This window comes from Pelodiscus sinensis, chromosome 3 (genome assembly GCF_052426305.1).
Source record: "Pelodiscus sinensis isolate ZL-2025 chromosome 3, ASM5242630v1, whole genome shotgun sequence".
NCBI classification, from domain to species: domain Eukaryota; kingdom Metazoa; phylum Chordata; order Testudines; family Trionychidae; genus Pelodiscus; species Pelodiscus sinensis.
The window spans coordinates 103535130-103552042 of NC_143054.1; the positions used below are offsets into that span (position 1 = coordinate 103535130).

Here is a 16913-nt window from a genome sequence, read left to right on the forward strand (position 1 = left end):
AGAACTGCCTTGGCTGGCACCTATATTGATACGAACACATAGCCGTCCTCAGCGGGGGGGAGAGGGGGGAATTGCCCACTGAGCAAAAAATGTCCAGTACTCCCAATTTAGTTCTCTCTCTTATAAGTGTAAATTAAGTTCACAACTCCCTTATAAGAACTGGCGTCACAAAGACGACCCAGCACCATTTGGCATCATAGATAAGGAAGAGAATACGTGACCTCACGGGTATAAAGATGGGTCCAGCAGCACACTTACTTTGAGTGTCAATCTACCATCTGCCTGCAGGTCGGGTTAGGTAATTGCTTCCCGAGGTTCCATGGGGACATCCACCTCTTATTCGTCTTTCCAAGGAATTGAGACACCGATCCTGGCCTGACACGCTGAAATCGAGAGACACAGAAGGGGGTAAAAATTGTACCCGTATGTGTCCTTTTGTTTTAGTGCATGCATAGAACAGATCTCTTTAAAGATTAAGCTGTCACTTGGTACCATTATTTTCTATCTGCTTTTCCCTCTGTAACCATTTTAAGATCTGAATTTGCTAGCAGTTAAGAAATAGAGCAATAGCCACTGTAACCACATGCTTTAGAAACCTCTTTAATAAATCTGTAACTGTTTAAGTTTTAACTTGACTCCTCCTGTTGCTGTAACAGAGCCAAACACAATTAAAAGAACTCCAGCTGATCATAAGGGCATCCATCGGCCTTACCTAGGCCACCTGCTGCGAAGGGACCCTGGTCCTAGCAGTTGAAGACTCGGGTGTATAACACACACCGCGCACTGCCCTGACCATCGGCTGACACCAGGAGCGAGCCAGGACAGTTGATTTCCAGCTCACTCCCGGTCCCCCTCACCCCACTTCCCCCCGCCCATTGCACCTCTGCTTTTTAAATGTATTAAGGGCCAGGCAGCTCTTAATACAGTGGTCTCCAACTTTTTAACCACAAGATCACTTTTTCATTTAAGTGCGATGTAAGATCTACCTCAAACCTAAATACCCTTGTCCCACTTCCTTCCCACCCCTTCTTAGATGCCCTGCCCCTGTTCCACACTTTCTCTGAGGCCTCACCCTGCTCACTCCATCCCCTTTCCTCCCTCCCCTGCGCACTTATTTTCACCAGGCTGGGTAGGGGGTTGGAGTGCAGGCTCTGGTCTTGGGTCAAGGGATTTGGAGTATGGGACGGGCTCTGGGCTTAGCCCAAGGTGGGAGTTTGGGGTCCAGGAGAGGTTTCAGGGTGCAAGCTCTAGAAAGGAGATTGGGTTCAGGGGAAACTCACATCTGGGACAGGAGGTTGGGTGTAGGAGGAGGTTCAGGGCTAAGATGGGGTTCAGGAAGCAGGCCCTGGGTGGGCGCTGTTTTATTGAGACTGCTTCCAGGTGGTGGAGCAGTGGGGTTAAGGCAAGTTTACTCCTGCCGTGGCCCTGCACCATTCCTGTAAGCAGCTGGCATGTACAGCAATGGCTCCTTGGCACCATGTGCTGCCCCTTATCTACAGGCACTGAGCCCACAGCTTCTACTGGCCATAGTTCCCCGTTATTGATCAATAGGAGCTACAGGAGTGATGTCTTCAGGCAAGGACAGCACGTGGAGCTCCCATGCTCTGCCTTTCTCAGGGGCTGTATGGACATGCCAGTTATGTCCAGGAGCAGCAATTACCACAGGGATAATTGCTCCAACAGTGACAAGTTAGGAATTTTAGAACTTATTCCTCAAAGAATTAAATTTAAGCATAAAAGAGAAATGAAAATGATGAAATGCACAGACCAGTCAAAAACCAAAAATAACACACTTTGCAAGCAGTAAAAGAAGTAACAACAACAATCCCCCACTCGTGTTTAGTTGGGAAATGAGAGTGAAGTACAGTGTCTGTTTGTGAGCATGACAGAGACACACACAGGGTGTAAGAATGACAGAGTTTTTCACTGCCAAACTCCCTCCATCCCCTTCTCTCTGTGTGGAGAGAGGGTGCAGGAGTGGGGGGAGAGGGACACCCTGACATCTCCCTCCCACACACTGCACAGAAAGCAAGAGGCTCCCAGGGGAGCCACTCCAAGGCAGTGGGAAGGAGCAGCTTGACAGTGGGTGGAGGGGCAACTGAAGTGTCAGCACTTGGCTTCCAGGCCAAACCAGTCAGGATCCCCTGTCAGAGGCTCCAAGATCTACTGGTAAATCTTGATCTACTGGTTGGTGTCCACTGTCTTAATACATTTAAAAAGCAGAAGCTCAGCGGCGGGGACCAGGCGTGAGCTGGGAATCAGTTGATTCCCATCTTGCACCTGGTCTCCCAGCTACACCTCTGCCTTTTAAATGTATTAAGACCCTGACTACTCAATTAGATGATTACCCACAATTTAACATCCCTTATTTACATAGTGCCTTTCATCCAGAAGGATCCAAAAGATCCTTAAAAACAATATACATAAATCACCACTATACTATAGCCATCTCAGGGTATGTCTACACTACCCCGCTAGTTCGAACTAGCGGGGTAATGTAGGCATACCGCAATTGCAAATGAAGCCCAGGATTTGAATTTCCCGGGCTTTTTTGCATAAGCGGGGCGCCGCCATTTTTAAAGCCCCGCTCGTTTGAACCCCGTGCCGCGCGGCTACACGCGGCACGAACTAGGTAGTTCGAACTAGGCTTCCTAGTTCGAACTACTGTTACTCCTCATTCCACGAGGAGTAACGGTAGTTCGAACTAGGAAGCCTAGTTCGAACTACCTAGTTCGTGCCGCATGTAGCCGCGTGGCACGAGGTTCGAACGAGCGGGGCTTTAAAAATGGCGGCGCCCCGCTTATGCAAATGAAGCCTGGGAAATTCAAATCCCGGGCTTCATTTGCAATTGCGGTATGTCTACATTACCCCGCTAGTTCGAACTAGCGGGGTAGTGTAGACATACCTCAGAGAGGTAGCCAGAAAGCTTGCATCAAACTGCTCAGCCATGCATGGAGAAAAAGTTTTGCCCAAGGTCATAGGAGAAAATCTTTATTCTTGCAAAAAAAAACCACCAGAAAGTCATCCTGTCCATGTGGAACACATAAAGCATCCAGTTTTCCTTAGAAAATATTCAGGAAACAAGTAACATTTAATTGTACGGGTTATCCTGAACCAAAAATATGCAGTTAAAAATCCATCTTATTCATTGTATGGTAGTTTTTTGCTTAGGTACACGTAAACAGCAAATTATACCATTTTGGCTTCCCTTTGTCACTTTGTCTTTGTTTCCATTTCTGTTGTTTTACTGATGCCCTTTGTTGTTTCTCATTTTGAGTCACTAACAGTTTCCTGATTCGTGCTTTACAATTTCCTTCTCAATAGTATCGAGTGTTCTTTCTGTGTTTTCTAAAGCTTTAAAAGTGAGGGTGAAATTGAATAATGTTTTTTTCTAAAGTGGGAGAAGGAAATTGTTTCATAGGACTTAGTAACACTTTTGCTGCTGCTGTATATTGTTTTATGATATTGTGTTGCATGTTACAAGTCAGTTACTCCTTCTGAAAGAGAACACAAAGCCCACTTGAAAAACTGAAATGCTCACTTGTCTAGAGTTTCCATAGAACACAGTGAGTAGCAAAGGAGGGTCCTTCTTGTGGCTTTTATGTAGAAAAAAAGTAGAAAGCATTTACTTTCGACTGACTATCCTATGGGTATTACCCACAGAAGAGGAGAGAAGGAATAAACACGGGTCATGATTCTGCCATTCTTATTTATAACCTCTGAAGAGAAAGCAAAGTAGGCCTACTTAGACTCTTTGTCTTCCTGGGCACAGTATGGGTGAGAAACTGTGCAGACTGGGGGGGAAAACCCACCTTGATCAGGAGGGAGAGAGACTCAGATCTCCATTCGAGAAAGGTGGTGGCTGAGGAACCGGAAGCCTAGAGTAGGTGGCCTGAGGGAGCTGGTCCCTGAGGGAGAATACAGGTGCAATTGCTCTGTACTGTGACAGTGAAATCCTCAGAGGCAGATTCTCTGTAGCATTAGCATCTGCTTTGTGCAGCAGAGTTTGGGAAAGGGAGAATATCCTCAGGAACGGATTAGAGCTGCCTGGCTCTTTGCTGCAGTCCTGAAGCAGAGAAACATGGGAGCAGTTCTTATTTGCACCAGTTGGCCTTGATAGCCTAAGAACAATGGAAGCTTGGGTCTGCTGAAGTGCATAGTGCTCTAGGCACTGCTTCTTCCCACTCCCATCATGTCCCTCCTGGCTCCTGAGATACTCCCTGTGCAAGGGGCTGCAACGTGTGTATGTGTGTGCAGAAACAAATTCCAATGGCTTTTTGTCAGTAGGTTCTCATGCCAGGAGTATCCCCAGTAGGGAAAGTGAAGGAAGTTTCTGAGGTTTGTGCCATTCTGCCTCAGCTATACAAGGAGGTATACAAATGGCTATGCATGGCTTCTCCCTGCATGGCTAGCCCATTGTGCTGGCCAGTGTGTAAGCAAGGGTGATCCATGGCTCTTACCAGCTCCCTGTACCTCCTTTTTCCATTGCAGTGAATTGCTCCTTATGGGAAGAGAGGGGAGAAGTGACTGAGTATTACTACCTGTGCTCCCCCATTGGGACAGGGGATGCAATACATGTAAATAGGAAACTCATTTTCTCTCCCCCTCTCCCCTGAACAGCCACAAAAATCTAGCTGAGTGTAGCTGAAATTAATTCACACTAATGCTGATATAAACAGTGCTAAATATGAAACAGAATTTTAAACCTCTTTAGAGCTATCAAACAATTGCTTATTAATCAAAGCAACATGTAATGGAGGCTAGGAAGCTATGTAAATTGTCCCAATAATGAGACTTTTCTGTTGTCCATATTAATTCATAAAAAAAATAGTTGGGGTCAGCCAATTAAAGACATTTACCAACCAATGTGAGAAGTCTTCTTCCAATTAAAGAGACTCAGGTCAGTGTGGTTGCCTTGAGTCTCAATGTCCTTTTTTTTTTTTTTTTTTGGGTTCCATTAGAACTGTAATGTTTTATTTTTTTGTGTCTTTCCTTATGTCCGCCTGTGGCGGTGCTTTGCTAAGCAGCCTTTGCCGTCTGTAGCACCAGATGGTTGCAACCAGCTATGTTGATCTAATTCCATCCATTGGCTGACTTTGATTAAAAGACAGATGGTTCCTTCTCTCTTTTCTTACCTTTACCTCATTTACCTATCATTTCACTGTGTCCTGTGCAAAAATTCCAGACCCACATATTTGCCAGTTTAGCTAGATTCATTCTAAGAAGTTTCAGACGACTCTTTGGTGCCTTTGCTTGATGTAGGATTTTCTCCACACAGAGTGCTTTCAAGTCTGGTTTTCAAGCTACATATGTTTTAATATCCCAGTTGGTCTCAATATATTCTCAGTGACCCACTACAATACAACATGACTTCAAAGAAGCCAAAGGAGTTGGGAGACATTGCTTAATTTCCCTATTGTTCAGCTGTTCATTTTTTGGCAATTAACATCACCAGGTGTGTAAAGAGCTCTGTGGTGCCAATGCCAATACTGACACAGAGGAGAGACTTCTTGATGAGAACTTTATACTTCCAGTACTTTGCAAGCTGTCCATCATAACCTTTTTTTTTCCTGGCGCCTACACACAAGTTGAAGTGTTCAAACTTATTTCGAGCACTGAAATCCATAATAACAGATGGGAAAGTGTCTTAGGGAACTATGTACTGTGTGCATACTGAAGGAACAATTTATCAGTCTAAATACTCCAAATGTCTGTCTTTGTCAAAGAGTACATATCTGTGGTTAGGACAAGGTGCCAGTGGTAATCCGTAACCTAAATTTTAACTTTCCCAAAACCAGGAGCGTATGAAGTGAATTATACTCATCCCATCCACATCCACTGATAATTTACTAACCTTGAATACCCTTGCCCCTGTATTCCTCACATTACTTGTTCCCACTCTTTAGTCTCCAAAATCATCCTTTGCCCCATTGACATACTCCCATTGACTTCAAGGAGAGCTGCACCTGATTGCTGTAGGTCTGAATTTGGTCTAATCTCTTCCACATAGTGATCCTGTAATCTCTCTTGAACTTTACCAGTGAAAGATTCATTTTTATAGCAAGTGACAGCCCTTTTATCCCCACAACACTGAACATAGTTTGAACTGAATTCAAATTAAAAAGAAAATGGCATATGTACAAAGAATTTAGTTCTATGATCTCTTTCCAACATTCAGGGTTGTATTAAGTTAAGCTAATACTAATATTGCTACATTGTTTTTACTTTATTTTAGGTAGTTTGCATTTTCAAGGAGGGGGAATAAAGATACTTTAACAGGTTCATAATAAAGACATAGCTCCCAGGGAAGCATCCCCTTGTGTTGTGGTGTGAGCTAGCAATGAAATCTCCATGGCTGATGATGGTGTGTTCAGATCAGTCTGAATTAGGAGCAGATTGGTCTGAATCAGGAGCAGCACTGTTACATAGTAGGGAAAGATAGTGGAACTAAACTAATGATGAGCAAACCTCAAAAAATTAGAAGCTCCAGATTTCTAATATTTATTGCTTTCCATTAGAATAAAAATATTCTGAGAAAAGCCTTTCAGTACTTCTACTTTCATAGTCTTGGATAGAAAGAGAAAATGCAGAGGTGGGTGAAAAGTTATTGGCTACGTCTAGACTGGCAGGATTTTCCGGAAATGCTTTTAACGGAAAACTTTTCCGTTAAAAGCATTTTTGGAAAAGTGCGTCTAGATTGGCAGAAAGCTTTTCCGGAAAAGCACTTTTTGTAGAAAAGTGTCCGTGGCCAATCTAGACGCGCTTTTCCACAAAAAAGCCCTGATCGCCATTTTCGCGATCGGGGCTTTTTTGCAGAAAACAGTACTGTGCTGTCTACACTGGCCCTTTTGCGCAAAAGTCTTTCGGAAAAAGACTTTTGCCCGAACGGGAGCAGCATAGTATTTCCGAAAAAGCACTGACAATCTTACATGAGATCGTCAGTGCTTTTCCGGAAATTCAAGTGGCCAGTGTAGACAGCTGGCAAGTTTTTCCGGAAAAGCAGCTGATTTTCTGGAAAAACTTTCCAGTCTAGACACAGCCCTCAAGGGAAGACGTTTTCAGCTTCTCAGAAAGAAGTTAAAAGGTTTTGTGCAAGTTTTTCCTAAAGGTTTAGGATAGATTTTATTTTATTCAAACTCATTCGTCCATCCTCAGGTTAGAGAGAGAAAGGAGAATGTATGCTCACTCTTTGGGAGTCTAGTAAGTTGTTTCTTTGACAAGAGCCCAGATGAGTCTCATATGGTCAAGTGAGTAGGATGTTGGAAACCACTTTTTTTTTCTTTTGGACCTCTGTCCATAAATTCTGTGCATAACACTCTAAAGAATTCAATTTATTTTTTGGTTAAAATATTTGGTTGCCAAAGTGGGGCATAAGAGATGATGGCCTTCTGTTCAAGAGTGAATTTCAATGCAAATGAACAGAGCCCTGCTTACCCTATGTTAATATGTGCTGTATATTGTGAAATTTCACTTTGTTTTCTGTACAGTTAGTGGTAAAACATTATTAATATGCCACATCTGCTACTAAAATGAGGTATTCAATTGTATCTTGGCCCCCAGTATACACGTAAAATTATTTTTCCAGTCTAATTGTCAAAAACAGAAAAGAAAAATCATTACTTTTGAGAATATGAAGAATACTCTAGACCACACTGGAAAAAAAAGAAGACTGGGTTTAAGCAATAATATCTGTATATCTTTAAGTAGATGTTTAGAAAAAGGGCAGTGAAATCAGACAATTGATCATAAGCATTTTTTAAAATGGTCTTTTCTTTCCCTTTTTCCTTCCTCAGTTTGTTGTGATAATGTTCTGGAGCTTCTATATCTATGACAGAGAAGTGATTTACCCAAAGCTTCTTGATAATTTTATACCAGCTTGGCTGAATCATGGAATGGTGAGTACAGTGACACAAGCACTTTTTTGCATAACAAAATTTTTTACAAAACTGGTTTCACTATGTAATCGTTCATGCATATCTCATACTAATGTCTGTAAAATTCTGATGAAAGAGCACGTTAATGAAAGATGAAATTTGAGGAACTATAAAATCTGTTCGTAATTTAAGTCCCCGATTCTACATTCAGAATGGACTCCTGCACTTGATGGGAACCTCCACACACAAGTCAGTGAACCTATGCACCAGAAGTGGCATAAATTAGTATAGTTTATGGAACTATGCAGATTTATATTAGCTCAGAATATTGCCCTTACTGATCACAATGTATGATTGTTAGACCTATTGAAGGAATTAATATGACTACATCACTATAATTTGTGATGAAAAATGTTTTAAGAAAATGCTGGAAAGTGAGAAGTTTGTTCAAGAAATTAATTTTAGTGGACCCTTTGTTTATGGTTAAAATACAAACAAAGTGCTAACTGCCTAACTATGCTGAAACTGAGTAGCAGAACCTATGTTAGACTACCTTTTGAAAATGTGAGAGGATGTGTGTGGTTTTTTTTAAAATGCTCTTGGAGAAAAAAATGGTGTCTCTGCTACAGTAAAAGTGGCATATTGTTGTCCCATCCCTTTTTCAAAAAACAGTGATTTGTCTCTGAAAAAGTTCGTTATTCTTGTTAGCCTTCAAAATAATGTGGCATTTTGTGGATGAGGTAAAGCATTTGATTGAGAGTCCACTTTGTTACTAGGTGCTTACTGCATTATATGCAATACTGAGGTTACGGATTTCATCCTTGTTTCATTAAGCTTCTCTGACTGGGCCTGTGTGAGATTGTATTATGCCTTTCCATTGGCACCAGAATGTAGCAACCATTGGCTCTGTTAATGTATAGATACAGCAGAGGCCGTCCTTCAAGGTGTGTGCACTGCATAGTCACAGCAGATCAGAACTGCTCACAAATTTGATCTTGAAAAATTGCTTTGTGTTCCAGCTAGTTATTGTTTCCCTAAAATGTGAGTATAAGAAGTCTTGGAATCACTACAGTTATACAAAGCTTTAAAGTGTCTATGAGACACTTTGCCATTGTATATGCCAGTTTTAGAGGGTAATATGATTAGGGATGTAAGCGACTAATCAACTAGTCAGCTATCCGATAAGCAAAAGCTTATTGGATAGTTGACACACTAGTCGCTTCCCCGCCTTGCTGCCTTTATCACAAGGGGGAGGGAAGAGAGAGGTACTGGAGGGAGCCAGCTTAAAAGTGGGTTCCCCCCAGCTCCAGCTCTGTGGGAGGGGGTAGGGGCATAGCAGCGGCCAACTTTGAAATGTACAAGAGTCCCCAATAGGGCTCTTCTTTGTTTCAAAGAGGAAGCAACGCCTGGGGCCAGCGACTCCCCCGCTGACCCTGGGTTCCATGTGGTGTGTTAATCCCGCTGGGACTCTTGAATATTTCAAAGCAAAAGCACTGCAGAAGCGCCATATATTTCAAAGCAGAAAGGTGGGCTCTCTGCTGGCCCCAGACTCCACGCGGCATGCCAGATTTGAAATGTACAAGAGTCCCCAGCAGGAGCTCTTGTGTATTTCAAAGAGGAAGCACAGCATGGAGCCTGGGGCCAGCGCAGGACTCGAAGTCCCTCACTGCCTCCAGGCTCCATGTGGCACTTCCGCTTTGAAATGCAAAAGAGCCCCCGCTGGGGACACTTGTACATTTCAAAGTGGAAGCAGCTGGAGCCCGGGGTCAGCGGGACTCCCCACTGGTCCTGGGTCTCCATGCAGCGTTTCTATCTTTGAAATACACAAGAGCCCCTATTGGGGTTCTTGTACATTTCAAAGGCACAACGCGGTAGTTCTTATCGACTCATTGAATAGTCAAAGGAAATTCCATCTACCAGTCAACTAGTTAATTAATTGAAATTTAACATCCCTAAATATGATGTAACATGATCTCTTACTGGTGGGTCTTTCCATGTCTGTTCAGACCTCGCCATCATTTTTTAGATCATTCATTAAGCAATCCCAAAGGCTGCCAGGTTGTGCATGCATTCATATTTTCCACTCAGCATCATTCCAACTATAAGGACATTCCTTCCAGGTTACATCCATATATTGAGACTGTCTTCCTTGTGATATTTTTTTTCATGGACCTTCATTGGGAAGATGACACTGTTTTTTTAGGAAGACTCATCATCCAGACCACAAATATAAAGAGCAAATTAAGCCCAGGTTCTGAAGAAATGTAGATTTGCTGAAACATTTGAAGAATGTTTTGTTTAAAATCTTTGCACATTGTAGCATTTGCTGAAATGAATTGCATGCAAATGTCTAAGGCATTTTTTATTTTCATCTTTCAGTATCGTAGGAGGCATATTTGAACGTCTTTTATGAAGGAATTGTTTGCCTTGTCAGTCTGTTTATCCAAGCATTCCTTTGGCTGGGTCACAAGGAAGTCTTCTGGCTTTTGGGCTTTTCAGCATCTTTTAATCTAATTTTATCTGATGTTTTACCCATCATATTATCTTCACCAGCTTTCATTCTAATTCATTCTGACGTGTTGCCTATCAGAATATGATGTTTGGGGGATTTTCTTCTGAAAATAAATATCTTCTGCTCTTGAAGACCCCTCAGTGTATTAGCACTTTATTTATGAGCAGGGCTATCGTTTTGACATGACGGGTTTTAGGAAATGTCACAGGGGTGATATTGGTGAAAAGGGCAGAAGTCCTGGCAATATAGTTTAGAAAAGTCAAAAGTTACTAACAATATTCTGTACCCAAATTAACATTTATTTGCCACATTTTTAGTACATTTTGATAACTTTTGAAAACAAGAGTTGGTTTATTGGAGCCAAACTTTATAAACCAAAGCTCACAGAGAAGACTTACGACCTCAAAGGAATGAAATCATTTATTGAGGTTAGGTCCCCTGAAGAGCAATTGATGAGATTCTGAATTATTTTCCCATTCAGACCAATGGCTCAACACTCAATGCTCAGCAACTTCCTCCAGTGTTAACACTACAGCTGGTTGGGAAATACCAGGAAACAAAATCATTTGCAGTTTGGGGCTTTGTCTTAAAATGAGAGAGTTTAAATCAAAATGAAAATTTCCACATACACTAAAAATTGTTTTGGCTGAAAAGCCATTTTTGTTGCTTTGACAACTCTAAGTCCCAGTTAACATCCTATTGACCCTACCCTTTGACTTGCAAAAATTCCTTAGTGGAAAACATTTTGGATTTTTTTTTAAATGGGAGATACCATGAAATCTGCAGTTGCCTTGGTAACCACACAGGGTCTTAACCCGGATTAATTATGCTCAGTAATAGTATGGGCATATAGCCAAATATTTGAGGATTATCTTATTTTAGATCCTCATTAGAGGAATCTGGGGTTTCTTTGGTGCAGTCCCACAGAGTGAACAGGCATTGATCACTGCTCCTTCTGATGTTAGTCCTACCTGGGTTTTTAGGCCAGCCAGAATTAACTGCAGGCACAGCAGCTGAAGAGGAACCCCTGTTGATTCCTCCTGACAGCAGTGAAATGCATCTATAATGTATTATGGAATGGTGGTAGCGACCCTAAGATGAGGTTGGAACTTTCTTCTCAGTATATGGCTTATTTTTTAATTATCTTTGTATCTTCCCCAAAAATAAAGAGGTTCCCCTGACATATTTTGGATAGCCTCTCATTTGAGAGTTTTTCCCTAGCAATGTTACCAAATATCAAGATAAGAATAGTATTTTGCAAATGTATCTGTCTTTCAAGTAGTAAACATTTTCCTGACTGGCTTGGCCTACAGACTCTCCATTTGTTTCGCTTCCTGATGCTGAGACTATTAGAGCTTTGGTAACCACAGCTAAAGGTGAGTGGGACTAAGAGGTGACAGGCCTAATGGTGAAGAATTACAAAACTATATAACAAAGAGCTTCATAATAAAATAAAGAGCATAGCAGGATAGGCAGGAAAAGGGCTAAGTAAGAGTTTATTAAAGCAGGGATAGAAATTGAAACATTGGGAGGGCCTTGAGAAGAAAGAGTGTTTTCTCTCTCCAAGCCCAGGCCAGAAGAACTGGAAATGGATGGTATGGCTCAGTGGTGCTGGAACAGTGCAGTGTTATAGGCATAAATGATGTATTTGGCTTGTTACTACTGTAAGCCAGAGCGTGTGGTAGCACCCCAAGTCCCATCACCTCTGGTATTGATATACTGCTGTAATGAGGCTTTGTAAGTGATGGATACTTTGCCCTTTTACTATCCTTTATTTTTCTCTTTTTTTGGAACAAGTTTAATGAGTTCAAAGAGCAGAAATTATGAGCTGTCTCCATATGAAAATACAAAGAATCTTGTGGGAAATGTGCGCTGCCTTTATGGTGCTAGAAAGCTGATTATTGTATGGATCATGCACCAGTGTAGTAATGTATAATGTGATGTTCTCATTTTTTATGCTGCTTATTCTTTGGTAGTGTTTATTGAAAACAAAATGATTACTAAAAAGACAACTTCGCTCCCTTAAGTTTAAGTGAGAGCATACATGCCAAACAGGGCCAGGTAGGAAACATGGAAATGAATTATGGCATGGAGTTTGTCTACAATGAATACTTGCCCAGTCTTTCTTACAGATTCTCTCTCCTATTCTTTATTGTCAGCTCATGTTAAAGAATCAGACAATTGAAGGGCGGGGAAGTCCTGTCACCTGTCCCATTATTACTTTTATTATAAGACACATCTTACAGATTGGTTCTGGAAAAGCACAGGATTAATGCCAGAAGAAAGCAGTTAATCAGCTGTCTTTTTCATTCAAGAATAATTCATGCCAGTGCAGAAATAGGGAAGCTACATGAAAAATTCCTTGGATCAAAGCTGATCATGACCTGGCCTATATGGAACAGGTGAAAGTTGTTGACAAACCATCAGTCCAGGTGCTCCATAGCAGTCTCTGTGAGGTACTGCTTACTACTGAGATGACCTGTGGGTTTTTTGTGTTTTGTTTTTGTTTGTGTCATCCAAATTGTCTTGCATTAGCATGCTGCACCCAGTTCCTTTGCAGACAGACTCTAATAGAAGACTGTGAACTAAAGTACATTTATCATTTCATACTATTTGTATAAGAGCACCCCCTTTATGGGGCATTTTATTCAATACCCCTATCACGGCTAACCTCTGAAAGGCTTGCTGGAAGTGAATTGTAATGTAGTCTCTCTGCTTGATTGATACCTAAAACCCATGTTAAGCATCTCAAGGATCCTGCAGTTTAATTGATCTCTCTCTCTCTGTATGTATGCGATATATAAATAATCTGGAAGGTGATAGAATTGCTGGGCCCCTGGGCAAGGTGGAAGGGGCTGGCTTCCTCCCCTTCCCCCATTGGTGGGCCTGATAAATAACCAGCAGAGGCTGATTATAAAGATTCAGAAATAGGACCTTCAATGCTTCAGAGTATAGACATTTTGCCTATGGCATTAATTGAAACTTCTACTGATAGAAAGCACAGAAAGTATACAATTAACTAATGAATCCTGTTTCACACACAATAAATACCCGTTACTTGACTAGTTGTCTAAATGATAGAATACCAAATAAGTAGACATCACTTGTGTACCCAGGATATTTAGTTCAAACACTGAAAATAAGTTCCTGGCTTTGAACACTTCTTGCCTGTTCATGCTGGGTTATGCTGCATCTCCTGATATATCTCCTCATTATCTTCCAGTTCCACCACTGGCACATGAATACAGAAGTATAAATTATCCCCACATGCAGGGAAGAAAAACAGCAATGACATAAAAACTGTTCTTGGTTTTCGGTTACTTATGGGGGGTGCTTGGAAACTGGATGTATGTCAGAACTTATGTCAGTATAGCATCCGTAAACTGAGAGAAGCAATTAGATAAAGAAAACTAGATTATCTAAGTGACATCTCCCGATGCTCCGAGAAGATCTTTTACCTAATACAGAAAAGCACAAGCCATTTTCTGTAAAGTTGGTTCTGTGCCTTAACAACATTATTCACCTGCCAAGTGAGATTATTCATTGTAGTGTGTATTTGAGATACAGCTCCTTGCTGGACATATGTGTTGGGTGCTCTTGATTATCTGTCATTTCCAGTTGGTGCATTTTGCGGTCTACAGGAAACACACACAGCCTTCTCCAAGGCTTATAAAAGAAACTAGAGTATAGCAATAACATCTCTATTAATAACATACTATTGTAATAATCTCCAGACAAAATATGCCTTTGTGAGGTATCATTTGAAAACGACTAACTCACTGGACAGTAATATCATGATGAAATGTGTGTGGTAACATTATACATAAAGTTATAAACCTAAACTGAAATTAGACCTGAACTGTGCTTTCCAGACCTGTTTTTCAAAGACAAAAGAAAAGTTGACACTTCTAGCCAGGCATCACAAAAAATTATGGGCCAAGTCATTTGCTAAGGGGTCATCCTTTGTCAAGAAAGCTGGGTAGGGACAAACAGATCATCATTTTAGCAGACTAACATGAAACCTCTTTCACCATCATAACCCATGTCTCTGCCCTTTCAGTGGGAGTGAACTTTTATCTCAGGAAAAAGCATTTCACAGAGTAAGTGAAGGATAAAAGTAAGGGGCAAAAGCATGCCAAGTTCTCTCTCCCTATCCTTTCTCTCTTTCACCTAAGATCACAAAAGAAACCCAGTTTTTGGGAGCAGATCCTGGCCTGGTTGTTTGGTCAGCAATGTTACAGGGAACACGTGGTAGAGGACTTCCCTTTGAATTACATCTAGTTATGTATGTTTTAGTATTATGAAGCATTTTCTCTTCATTCTTCTTATAATCATTTCTAACTCTAATGCCTTGTCCTTGTACTCACTTAAAACCTCTCTTATAGTTAAATAAACTAGTTTTATTCTTTAATCAAAGCTAATTCAGAGTTTTGGTTAAACTGGGCTGTAGAGGTAACTCATTTAAATTTTAAAAAATTATAAAAAAACTTTTTAAAAAGACAGTCTTTCTAAAAGTGCACCAAAAGACTAAAAAACATTAAAAAGCTCATCCAAAAAGTCAAAAATAAAGTTTTAAGCTAGCAGTGTAGGAGAAAGATTGGATAGCTAACAGTCAGCAACTACCTTAAATTGTACTTAACCATCCAATCTTTCTCCTGCATTACTAGCTTAAAACTATTTCCATAAATAAATTAAAATATTGTGTTCAACCTGGGACTTTCAGTATCCAAACAAATATGTATCAGTGGAGAAAGAGTACATTAGATGTGGTCGTTGTATTTGCAATTTCCTACGAATGTTAGCTGTATGTTGATTTAGCTGTCACATTCTGAGTACCTTTCCTAGACCTGATGAAGAGCTCTGTGTAGGCTCGTAAGCTTGTCTCTTTTGCCAGTAGAAGTTGATCACTAAGGGTATGTCTACACTACAAAGTTAATTCAAACTAACAGCCGTTAGTTTGAATTAACTTTGATAGGCGCTACACACGTGAACCGCTAGTTCAAACTTAATTCGAACTAGCGGAGCGCTTAATTCAAACTAGGTAAACCTCATTCCATGAAGACTAACGCCTAGTTCGAATTAACTAGTTCGAATTAAGGGCTGTGTAGCCACTTAATTCGAACTAGTGGGAGGCTAGCCCTCCCCAGCTTTCCCTGGTGGCCACTCTGGGCACCACCAGGGAAACTCTTCTGCCACCCTCCCGGCCCCGGAACCCTTAAAGGGTCACAGTCTGGATATGGTGCCTGTGCCAGGTGCAAGCCTGCCAGCACCCAGCCAGCAGACCCTGCACCTGGCACAGCTCGAGCCAGCCACCCGCTCCCACCCAGCCCTCCGCCTCTTCCCGGGACCAGGCTGGCGGCTCCCAGGAGCCTGCCCAGGTCCACAAGAGGCGGGCGCCCACCTGGTCTAGTGCAGACATCGTGGACCTCATCCACGACCTCCGCACTAGGCACAGGAAAGTGGCCGTCTAGGGCAGGATAGCTGCCACCCTGGCCACCCAGGAGCAGGTTTGCATGAAAATCAAGGTGGTCCACTGAGACCCCTGACCCTGAGTCCTGAGCTTAGAATGGCTGTACTGGGTCAGACCAAAGGTCCATCTAGCCCAGTCGCCTGTCTGCTGACAGCGGCCAACACTAGGTACCCTGGAGGGGATGGACCGAAGACAATGACCAAGCCATTTGTCTCGTGCCATCCATCTCTAGACTTCCACAAACAGAGGCCAGAGACACCATTTCTACCCCCTGGCTAATACCACTCCATGGACCCAACCTCCATGACTTTATCTCACTTCTCTTTAAACTCTGTTCTAGTTGTAGCCTTCACAGCCTCCTGCAGCAAGGAGTTCCACAGGTTGACTATTTGCTTTGTGAAGAAGAACTTTCTGTTATTAGTTTGAAGCCTGCTACCCATTCATTTCATTTGGTGTCCTCTAGTCCTTCTATTATGGGAACTAATGAAGAACTTTTCTTTATGAACCCTCTCCACACCACTCATGCTTTTATAGACCTCTATCATATCCCTCCTCCATCTTCTCTTTTCTAAGCTGAAAAGTCCCAGTCTCTTTAGCCTCTCTTCATATGGGACCTGTTCCAAACCCCTGATCATTTTAGTTGCCCTCCCCTCTCCCACTCTGTCTCTTCCCCTCTCCCACCTCCTTTTCCCAGTCTCCCCGAGTTTTGTTCAATAAAGAGTCCTTTATTTTGTACATCAGGAAGGGGGGCTAGGGAGGGGTAAGTGGAAGGAGGTGAGGGAGGAATGGGGTACGAGCCCCCAATGGGGAGGACTGGGGTGGCTCTGCGGGCTCTTCGGGTTGGAAGCTTTCCTGAAGCCCCTCGACTGACCCCCCCCCCCCTCCCGGATGGCAGCCTGCGGCAAGTGCAGCCGGTCTGATGGCCTAGTGCTGTGATGTGCCAAGTGTGGGCATTCAGGGCACTCCAAGCCAGGACTGCTTTGCTGTCCCTCATCGAATTAGACAAGTGAGCGGGGAACCCCTGAGAACTGTCTGTCCGGGGTGGGGGTCGGGTCCC

General features: G+C 42.3%; 1 protein-coding gene across 3 annotated transcripts in view; it reads left to right on the forward strand.

The window, feature by feature from the left end:
• Positions 1-16913, forward strand: part of AIG1 (androgen induced 1) — a 175421-nt gene that overhangs the window by 63211 nt on the left and 95297 nt on the right. For all 3 annotated transcript variants that reach the window (XM_025187614.3, XM_075924338.2, XM_006128791.5), the window contains one exon: positions 7794-7895. In XM_025187614.3, the coding sequence (XP_025043399.3) occupies positions 7794-7895 (102 nt within the window). The remainder of the gene's footprint in view (positions 1-7793; positions 7896-16913) is intronic.